General features: G+C 39.1%; 1 protein-coding gene across 1 annotated transcript; it reads right to left on the bottom strand.

Moving 5' to 3' along the window:
- Window positions 1–4,460: 4,460 nt before the first annotated feature.
- Window positions 4,461–6,238, bottom strand: LOC141680280 (uncharacterized). Its single transcript, XM_074486548.1, has 2 exons — window positions 5,927–6,238; window positions 4,461–4,982 (listed from the first exon to the last, which is right to left on the bottom strand). Exons 1-2 carry the CDS (start codon window positions 6,236–6,238, stop codon window positions 4,461–4,463), a joined length of 834 nt encoding a protein of 277 aa, XP_074342649.1.
- Window positions 6,239–11,468: the final 5,230 nt, after the last annotated feature.

Below are 11,468 nucleotides of genomic sequence, written 5' to 3' on the forward strand. Positions count from 1 at the left end.
ATGCAATCTTCAAGTCCAGTGATCTTCTTGTCATCAAAAGAGACATTGATAGATTCCATGACCACTTTTGTTCTCAAATTATAGACTCTGAAGGCTTTTGTGGAAAGTGGATATCCAACAAAGATTCCCTCATCAGCTTTTAGATCAAACTTGGATAGCTGTTCAGGATGAGTCTTGAGAACAAAACACTTACATCCAAATACATGAAAGTATTTCAGATTTGGCTTCTTGTTCTTCACCATCTCATATGGTGTTTTTCCATGCTTGTTAATGAGTGTTGCATTTTGAGTAAAACAAGCAGTCTGCACAGCTTTAGCCCAGAAATAGGTTGGAAGCTTTGCTTCTTCAAGCATTATTCGTGCAGCTTCAATGAGAGTTCTATTCTTCCTTTCAACAACTCCATTTTGCTGTGGAGTTCCAGGAGCAGAAAATTCCTGCTTTATTCCATGATTTTTGCAGAACTCTTCCATTATCAGATTCTTGAATTCAGTGCCATTATCACTCCTCAAAATTTTCACAGAATCTTTGATCAATTTATCCAGATGTTTGACATGATCAATCAGGATAGATGCAGTTTCACTTTTTGTGTGCAAGAAATACACCCATGTGTATCTGGTGAACTCATCTACTATGACCAACGCATATTTCTTCTTTGCAATAGACATGACATTCACTGGACCAAATAGATCAACATGAAGTAGATAATAAGGCTCAAGAATTGATGATTCAGTCTTGCTTTTGAATGAAGATTTTCTTTGTTTGGCCTTCTGACATGAGTCACAAAGACCATCAGGAGCAAACACTGATTTTGGCAGTCCTCTCACAAGATCTTTCTTGATCAGTTCATTTATCTTGTTAAAGTTTAAATGAGAGAGTTTCTTGTGCCAATTCCAGCTTTCTTCAATTGAGGCTCTACTCACTAAACAGATTGCAGAACCATCAGAACTTGTTGAAAGCTTAGCTTCATAAATGTTACCACGCTTGAATCCCTTCAGAACAACTTTTTCTTTAGATTTACTAACTATTTCACAATGTTCTGCAAAGAAATCAACATGATAACCTCTATCACAGATTTGACTTATACTCAGTAAGTTGTGTTTAAGTCCTGAGACCAGAGCTACATCTTTAATGATGACATTCCCAAGATTGATATTACCATATCCCAAAGTTTTTCCAATATTGCCATCTCCATAAGAAACACTTGGGCCAGCTTTTTCCACAAAGTCTGATAGCAGGGCCTTATTTCCAGTCATATGTCCTGAACATCCACTATCCAGAACTAAAATATTTTTCCTGTTGCCCTGCAATCAAAAAGACCACTAATTATTAGTTTTAAGGACCCAGACTTGCTTGGATCCTTTGGCCTTTTTAAGTTTGTTAACATTTGCAGCGGATTTAGCATCAGATTTTATGTTAACAGTTTTCTTATCAGAACTTAGACTACCAGACTTTGAATCAGAACTTACACTAGAAGGAACAACAGAAACTTTCTTTAAAGAAGGTTTTATTTGATAATAATCATAGTACAAACTATGATATTCCTTACAAGTATAAATGGAATGCCATAAACTACCACAATGAAAACAAGGATTTTGTGGTTTGTATCTAACAGACTGACTCTTAACTCCTGATTTTGAAGATAAGGAGTTAATATTCTTATTCTTCCTGCAAAAAGAAGTCAGATGGTTAGAACTTCCACAGTTATGACATGCTTTCCTAGGAGCATCAGGAACAGATTTATAGTTATTGCTTTTATTCACACCTTCCTTTCCATTCCTGTTTTTCCTAGGTGATTTTACCTTATTTGCATTCTTAACATCTTTCAGCTTATGCTTAAGCTGCTTCTTTGTCATTAAGCCTATGTTAACTTCAGCTGTCTTTTCCTGTTTTAGTTTGTCAGAAGCTAATTCCTTTTTAACTTCTGATTTCTCATTTTCAGATTTTTCAGTTACAAACTTAACAGGTTTTAACTTCGGCTTTTGCTTATCAACAGGCTTAATTTCTACAGTTCCTTTTTCATTTTTATTTTCTCCATAACCTAAGCCCTCTTTCCAGTTTCCACTGCTTAGCAAATTTTGAGTTATTTTGCCAGAGTTAGTCCAAGTCCTAATAATCTCTCTCTCCTTTTCTAACTCAGTTTTTAGAGATTCATTCATTTTTAGCACTTCATCCCTAACATAAAAAGCATCATCTCTATCCTTCTGAGTTTGATGGAACATGACTAACTCTATTTCTAAGAAATCATTTCTTTTCCTAAAAGCAAGATTTTCAGAAGTTAATCTTTCACATGTTAAAGTTTGATCTCTATAACTAACAAACATGGTTTTAAGATATCTTCTCAACTCATTAATATCATCAGTATGAAAAGCATAAGTAGTCTGAGGTACCTTTGTTTCAGCAGCTTCAGAACTGCTCTCAGAACTTGATTTATCAGCATTTGCCATCAATGCATAGTTCTCCTCACTTTCAGAGTCTGAGGTGTCTGTCCAGCTTTTCTGCTTTGTGACAAGAGCTTTGCCTTTGTCACTCTTGGTCTTCTTGCAATCAGGAGATATGTGGCCTTTCTCACCACAATTATAACATTTAACATTGGCGTAATCTCCTCTGTCAGACTTTCCTCCTCTTCCTTCAGATCTTCTGAAATTCTTCTTATCAGAACTTATGCCTTTCCTGGAAAACTTCTTTCCCTTCCTGAACTTCCTGTATGCAATCTTTGTGATTCCTTTCACCATAAGAGCACACAGCTTCATCATCTCCTCATCAGCATCAGTTTCAGGCAAGCTTTCAGAATCTGAGTCATCATCACTCTCAGAACTTGATGACTCAGTATCAGACTTTATGAAAAGAGCTTTACCCTTGTCTTTCTTTGAGGAAGGTGCTTTGGGGGATTCCTCTTCAGCCTTGAGAGCAACTGTCCTTGACTTTCCTCCTTTCCTCTTGCTTCTTTGTTCCATCTCAAGTTCATGAGTCTTGAGCATTCCATAGATTTCATCAAGAGTTGTTTCATCAAGATTGTAGTTGTCTCTTATTGTTGTTGCCTTCAAATCCCAGCATTCAGGAAGTGCTAACAGGAATTTTAGGTTGGTATCTTCAAGATCATACTCTTTATCAACCAATGACAAATCATTCAAAAGTTTGACAAATCTATCATATAAATCATTCAATGACTCATTAGATTTTGAGTCAAAATGTTCATACTCTTGAGTGAGTATTGTCTTCCTGTTCTTCTTAACTGTTTCAGTTCCTTGACACCTTGTCTCCAGTGCATCCCATATCTCCTTGGCAGTCTTGCAGTTGATTACCCTGTTTGACATTACATTATCAATGGCACTGTGCAGTAAGTGTCGTACCTTGGCATCCTTAGCAATAGATGATATATCTTCAGCAGTGTAATCACTCTTTTCCTTTGGTACAGTCTTTGCTGCTTCACCTGCAACTACAACAGCGAGCTTGGTAGGTTTGTGAGGCCCTTCCTTGATTCTATCAAGATATTCTGGATCTGTTGCTTCCAGAAACATGGTCATCCTTACCTTCCATATGGGATATTCAGATGGTCTCAGTATGGGAACTCTGATGGTCTCATATCGACTCTGAATTAATGTCTTTGATGATTCCTCAGTTTTCGCAGGCTTAGTTGGAGTTTCTGTGTCAGACATGATTGTGTTTGGATCTTTAACTGTATGTGTGTTAACAGCAGGCTCTGATATCACTTGTTAGGTCACACTTTCACTGTAGAGGGGGTGAATACAGTGTTTATTACAATCAAATCAAACTTCAAGAACTTATGTAACAGAAAACAAACTTTATTGAAACAATAAACTCTGTTACAATCTGGAACTGTTATCTCTCAGTGATGAACAAAGTATCACGAGAGCTGCTAGGGTTACAGTAAATAATATTCTCGATAATGATAACACTTATAGTGTAAACCCTATGTCTGTGTTTATATATTACACAGTTACAAGATAATCGCTAATTGATATGGAATATAATTCTGCTTCCTAATATATATCAATCAGATATCTTTTCTTCCAAGTATTCCATTCTTTATGGAATTCCTTCTTCATGCATATCTCTTCTTATGTTTATCTTGATCTTCTTAACTTTAATCAGCTACTGTCCTTATCTGATCGTCCTTCAGCACTTAAGTTCTGATATCTATCTCCTGATGCTTATCTCCTGATAACATAAGTACTGATATCCCTTAAGTCCTGACGTCCAGTATAAGTACTGATCAGTTAAGTACTGATTTGTCCTGTTCAAATAAGATCTGAAATCTAAACATAAAACATATTAGCCATGACATTATCAAATATATCTAACACGTATATTAGCCGAAAGAGGCTTTCTCCAGTGGGCTTACGGGTATCAGTGCGATAGGCCCATAATATGTTTGGCAATTCTTCCACCCAAAGCATCTTCGAATCTTGAACATTCTTTCTTAAACTCAGTAGGAGGGTTCAATTGGTGATTTTGACTTGACCGTTAGATTGAGGGTATGCCATAGACAATCTTCGGTGTTGTATTCCGTAGGCCGTTAGATATTCCTCAAACTCAGCTTCAATGAACTGCCTTCCGTTATCAGTAATCAAAACACAGGGAATTCGAAACCGAGTGAGAATGTGTTCATGGAATTTTTTTTGGCATACAGTGGAAGTAGTATGAGCCACAGCTTTGGCTTCGACCCATTTAGTCATGTAATCAACAACCACCAGTAAAAATCGAATATTACCTTTGGTAGGGGAAAAAGGTCCCATGATATCCACTCCCCAAGTGTCAAAAGGGATGGGAGACAAAATGGTCGTTGGAAAAGTCGGAGGCAGTTTGGGAACTAAAGCATGAAACTGGTACTTGGCACAAGTCTTGACATAGTTTAAGCAATTTTTCCTTAAAGTAGGCCAGTAGTATCCCTTCTTGATGATTTTGTGAGCAAGAGCCTCTCCAAATGAGTGACTTCTACATATTCCCTCATGGACTTCGAGCTAACAATAGTCGGCTTTCGCACGATCAATGCATTTAAGGAGAGGGGCTAAGAAAGATCTTCGCTAAAGGGTATCATCCATAATAGTGTAATGATCAGCTTTGGAATGTAGCAATCGAGCCGCCCTTTTGTTCTGAGGGAGGATTCCTTCTTGTAGATAGAGGTAGATCAGAGTCATCCAATTTGGGTCGTAGGAGAGTAGTAATATCTCTGGGGAGGGTTCGATTAGAGGAGTTACCGAAGGGGATGCCAACAAGTCTTTGTAAAGACCAGTAGAAGGGGAGTGGTCTTCGTCCGTAGCTAAATTTTCTAGGACATCAGCCCTTTGGTTTTCTTCTTGTACAACTCCTTCAAGGGTGGAAATGTGGGATTTCAGAAGTTTGGCTCAGGTTTTTTCAAGGTATTTTATCACTAGAGGGGATTTGGCGGTGAAGCCACCAAGGACCTGATTGACAATGAGTTGGGAGTCACTATGATCTTTCAAATACTGTGCTTAAAGAACTTTGGCTAATTATAGACCAGCTAGAAGGGCTTCATATTCTGAGCAGTTATTGGTAGCAGGGAAGTTGAATCTTATGGATTTTTGAATCCTTCAGGGCTTATCAATAAGACTCCAGCTCCACTGCTGTCCGAAGTGGACCCGTTAACAAATAACAGCCAGGGAAGATGTAGATGGGCTAACTGGGAAGGGTTATCCGGAAGTGCTTCGGCTTCTGAAGGTGCAGAACATTCGATTAGGAAATCGATCAAAGCTTGACCTTTGATGGATGGATGAGATAGATAGGTAATATTAAACTGGTTGAGCTCTACAGTCCAGTTTACTAATCTTCCCGAAAGATCCGATTTGTGAAGAATCTTCCGTAGGGGTTGGTTGGTGTATACTTTGATGTCGTGTCATTGAAAATATGGATGAAGCTTCTTACTAGCAAGTAGGAGAGCGTATACCATCTTCTCAATAGCGGGATACCTCATCTCCGCATCTCGCAAAACAATACTGACATAGTATACAAGCAACTGCTTATCTCCCGCTTCGTGGATCAGATATGAGCTTACGGCCCCATGGGCTACGACCAGATGTAGACAAAGAGGTTCTCCGGAAAGAGGTTGGGAGATAATTGGTGGAGATGATAAGTAATTCTTCAAAAAGTCGAAAGCTTCTTGATAAGAAGGTGTCCACTGCACTTCTTTTGATTTATTCACTCCTTTCAGTGCGTCAAAGAAGGGGATACTTTTTTCAGCCAATTTAGAGACAAACATGCGTAGGGAGGTTAAACATCCGTTCGACGATTTAATCTACCTGGTAGTCGTCGGGGGGGGGCATTTCCAGTATAGCTCTAACCTTTTCAGGATTAATTTCTATGCCACGCCCGCTGATCATGTGGCCCAAGAACTTCCTACTGGACACTTCGAAGGTGCATCTCAAAGGTGCATCTAGAGGGATTCAATCGAAGGTCATGACTTCGGATGGTTAAGAAGGTCTCTCTCAGGTCATGCAGGTGTCCTTCTTCAAAATTAAACTTGACAATCATGTCATCCACATACACTTCCAATTTTTTCCAATTTTGTTGGAGAATATCTTATTTATGGTCTGTTGATATGTTGCTCCGGCATTCATCAATCCCATAGGAAGGACTCAGTAAGCATATATCACTTGATGGGTAATGAAGGCAGTTTTGGCATGATCTTCCAGAGCCATCTTGATTTGGTTATATCTTGAAAATGCGTCTAGAAAGCTGAAGAGAACGTTTCCCGCGGTGGCATCTACCAGCTGGTCAATGGTGGGGAGGGGATAATAATCTTTGGGAGTAGCTTTGTTTAAGTCTGTGTAGTCAATGCAGACCTGCCATTTGCCACTAGCCTTCTTGACCAGCACAACATTCGATATCCACTCGGGAAATTGTATCTCGCAAATAAACTTTGCTTTCAACAGTTTATTGATTTCTTCATCTAAGGCTTGCTGTCTTTCGGGTGCGAAATTCCTCATTTTCTGTTTGACCACCATTTTATTGGGGTCGACATAGAGTCTATGGACAGCGACAGATTCATCAAGGCCAAGCATGTCTTCAGGTTTCCAAGCAAAGATGTCTGGGAACTCCCGTAGGAGTTGAATGAGTTCCCGCTTTAAAGAAGGTTGGAGATATGATCCTATAGAAATACACCTAGTGGGATCTCCTTCTTTAAGCTCAATATTTTCTACGGGCTCTCCTGGATCAACTTTTGGTGTATGATGTAGCTCAGCTTTTGTCAGAGACGTTTCCGAATAAGAGAACAAACATTCTATCAAAAATATTTGCGAAGTTTCAGCTTAAGAAGTCTTAAGTGCCTTAGAGGAGCTTCCTTCTTTCGGCTCTCCGTAGGGTTTCCTCTTCTTCGATTGAGTTTGAGCCAGGTTCAAGGAAGTAAAGTAGAAGTACTGAGAGGCTACGGGATTAGTTACCAGTTCACCAGGTCCCATAGGGGTAGGGAATTTCACTTTCATATAAGGGAGGATATGATAGCTCCTAAGAAAAATAAGGTAGGCTGCCCAATGATAGCATTATAGGGAGAAGCCATACCAATAATATAGTATTTGACCATAGTGGTTACCTCCTGCGGAGAAGTGCCGAAGGTGGTGGGAATGTCGATGGCTCCTTTAACTGGTGGTATGGTTCCTAAATCCGTAGACAGGCCCACGTACGTCCTCGAACTCCATTTCCTCCAAAGAAGTACTTAGAATCATTCTTCTAAGAGCATGTCTGAAGATAATATCTACAGAAGAGCAATTGTCTATCAAGACCTTTCTGACATCCTGGTTGGCTATATCGAGGGTAACTGTAAGTGGGTCGTTCTGGCAAACACTTCCCTTAGGATAATCGACATCTGAGAAAGAGATGGATGTGCAAGTGAGACGAAAGGCCTGAAGGGGGGGGGTATCTATTGCATAACTTCATGGGGTGTCATGTTTCCTCCTACAATCATATCAACCACATGTCTGGGTGGGATAGCTCTTGCGGGACCTTCCGGGTGTTAAGGATTTTGTCGGTCTTGAGGGGGAGATAATCTTTCAAAAGTCCTCTCTTTACTAGCCTTTCTAAGAAATATTTGAGGGAAGTGCACTCATCTGTATTATTCCAGATTCCAGCATGGTAATCACAAAAATGGGTTTGAGCTCTCTTCTCTGTGGGTGTCCTCAAAGGGTTGGGTGGTTGGAAGAATTTTTTTGCCCTTATTTGTTGAAGCACATAGGATGGGGTTTGTGTCAGCGAGGTAAAATTTGGTTCTTCTCGGATTTGTCTGCGGATGGCCTTTGATCTGTGGGGAAATTACTTAGGCCTCTTCCTCGAAAATCTTCCATTCCATCTACTTGCATGGCTCTTCGGCCTGACGAGGAAGATTCTCCTCGAGCCGAAGGGTAATAAGAACGGATTCTTTCATCTATTACTATATAGGCTGAAGCTATAGTGTAAGCCTCGAAAATATCCGTAGGCTCCTGATTACACAGTTCCTTACAATAATTTATGCATTATTGATAGTTCATGTTATGAATAAAAGAATTTACATCACTTGTTTGCTTTAATTCTTTAACTTTGGAAGCCACAATCTTAAACTTCTCAATGTAATCCCGTAGGGTCTCACCCTGTTCCTGCTTTATATTCTCCAAAGATATCGTGTTAACTGCATGAGGGGTATTAACACGAAACTTTGATAGGAACAACACTTTAAACTCCTCCCAAGAGCTAATAGATCTGGGAGCCAAACTTGAGAACAATGTTCTAGCATAGGCTTTAAAGGTTGAAATGAACAATCAGCATTTGGTGATGTCATTGTACCTATGAAATATCATTAAATTTCATAATAACTCAAATGATCATCCGGGTCAGAAGTACCGTTGAATAATTCCAAGCCGGTGATTTTAACTCCAAGATTGACAGGGGTAGCTTCCAAACCTTCAGTAAAAGGCGACCCTTATGTGGTCATATCAACAGTAACTCCAGGGTACAAGACTTCCAGTCTGGCTAGATGAGTCATCATACCCTCCTATCTTTCCATAGGGGTTACAGTTCGACGGGATCTCCTTGGTTGATATGGGGACCTTCTAACTCTTCGGGCTGCTGTTGGCAGTCTATATCGGGACCCTTCTTCATCATGCGAAGTATCATTGCCTGATGATTCAGAAGATAGAGTCCTTCGGGCCCTATGAGGGGGACGTTCTCCATATCGTAGCGTGTTGTAGCGAGGATAAGAGCCTTGGGAGTATTCATCTTGTGAGTCTGGTTGGGAATGTATAGGAGAGGGAGATCAAGAGTTTCTTCCGGTATAAGAACCAGAAATGGCTTCGGGGTAATATGGAGAGTGATGAGCTTCCTGTTGATTTGCAATCATCTGTATTGTCAAATAATCCATTTGTTGTTGCATATAATTCTGCTGGGCCCTCAAGTTGGACAACATATTATTCGTAAGAGAATTATTAGGAGTTTTAGAAGAACTTCCATAAGTGCGATATTCGTTATCTGATCTGTCACTCATTTTTCCTTGGAGGTTTAGGATAAGAAGAAAAGGGGTGTCGTTATGGTATGGTGATTAGTATTCTTTATTGGTTCCCCGGCGGCGGTGCCAATCTGATAGTTTGTTTATGGTTTCCGGGTTTTGTCCGTAGGGAATGCCTCTTTTTTTAGTTGTCTTGTTGTGTCTATCTCTCTTTCTCTTTCTTTGATTTTCCTTTTTATATCCCTATTGTCGGCCAGTTTCCCCCTAAGTTAGCAGGGGGTGACTGTTATAGGCTATTTGACACGTGGAAGGCATGCAGAGGGGAAGGGGGTGACAGGTTATCCCAATGAATGACACGTGTAATGTTTAGATGATAAGATTGCGATGTGGGACCAGATGCCTATAAAAATGGAGCCTTCGGTTATAACTTCTTGGCATTCGTAGCTTGTGGATACTAGGGATTACGGATTCCGGAGGCACGTCACGCCTTCGGTGGATGTAGGCCATTTATCATGTGATGCGTTTTGTGAAATCATGGGAGGGGGATAGTTGGAGAGTTACGTAGTCATTGAGGCGTCTACGATTATAACCGTAGAGAAGTCATAATTCTGATGCCATCACTCACCTTGTTCATGAATGTCACCAATAAAGATAGTTGTAATTTTCTTCCCAAACCTTTCTTTTGATAGCGAGATTTATATCCAATGGACTATGTTCTAGGTCAGTAGTGATGAACAAGAACTTCTATATAAAACCAACATTGGTAAATCGGGCCTAAGCCCGGAGGTGACCTTCTAGTTTGTTGTTGCCTTTTCTGTGATCATCCTTATGATTACTAGAACAAAAGATTCTTTAATTAAAACCAATCGGATGCACTTCCTTAGAAATTACTCACTATTTTTAATATTTGACGCTTTAATTTTTGGCACACATATTTAACTGCTTTGCCCTTATAGTTATAAAATATTAATATATTTGATTTTTTTTGTGAATTAAAATATTAATATACGGTTAGTATTCAATATGCACAAACTAACATACCCGGGGATCCATAACAGTTTATATTCTATAAAGTTACTTTCTCTGGGTGGAAAAAAAGATTAAGTAGAGAATCCAGACGTAGTTAAGCTCGGCACTCAACAACTTGGATAAGACCATTAAAGCGAATTATATATAATTATTTTTTATATTTTTATCATATTAATTATTATTCATAATTAGTACGTACTTTTAATTAATAAGAAAAATATAATATAAATAATAAAATATGTTGATGAAGATTCTCGGATCTTGATTTTTTGGTAATAGTTTAGAAAATTAATTTCATAATCACTGTAAAATTGGAGCTTTTTTGTTTGTTTTATTTATTTAATTTTAATTTACCCCTCAATCCCGCTTAATCCGATTTTGACCCACTTAAATTCCACTAAACGTTTAAAAACCCGATTTTACTTTAATCGAAGCGCTTACACCCCGCTTCCGTTTAATCGGAAACTTAATACGCTTTTTACGACGCTCTATAAAACCATGCCACACTTTTCTTTGATCAACATCCAATCCAAATACACCAAGATATATAAATGTTTATGAGCGTCCAAATCCAAATACACCAAGATATATAAATGGTCATGATCAACTACTTAAATTTAGTACTCATCTTGGGAGCATTACAAGCCAATACCATCAGAGTAGGAATTGCCAATTCATAACTCACCACAAAGATTCAGACTGCTATTTCGAACAAGTTCCAGTCATTTCTGAACAACCAAAGCCGTTGAAGAAGAAACCATCACGTGGAATCATTTTCCACCAAGTCCAAATTGTGCACCTCCTGTGTTTACCAGGAAGGCTCCGGGAGCACAAGAACATCCTGTGAAGTCAGGTAGTGCGCCGCCAACGCTTACTTGCGAGGCTTTGACTGCATAAGTTAACCGCTATGGACGTCCTCCGGCAGATAACACAGGAAACTAGATTCAGAAACACTTGGTTTATTAAATTGAAAGATCCGAGATTTAAATAA

The sequence above is a fragment of the Apium graveolens genome, chromosome 8 (assembly GCF_009905375.1).
Source record: "Apium graveolens cultivar Ventura chromosome 8, ASM990537v1, whole genome shotgun sequence".
Lineage (NCBI taxonomy): Eukaryota > Viridiplantae > Streptophyta > Magnoliopsida > Apiales > Apiaceae > Apium > Apium graveolens.

Coding starts and splice junctions, on each gene's coding strand:
- LOC141680280 (XM_074486548.1), bottom strand. CDS start 6,238: ATGTTTGTCTCTAAATTGGCTGAAAAAAGTATCCCCTTCTTTGACGCA. Junction 4,983..5,926: donor ATCCCGCTATTGAGAAGATG/GTATACGCTCTC, acceptor GACTATTGTTAG/CTCGAAGTCCATGAGGGAAT.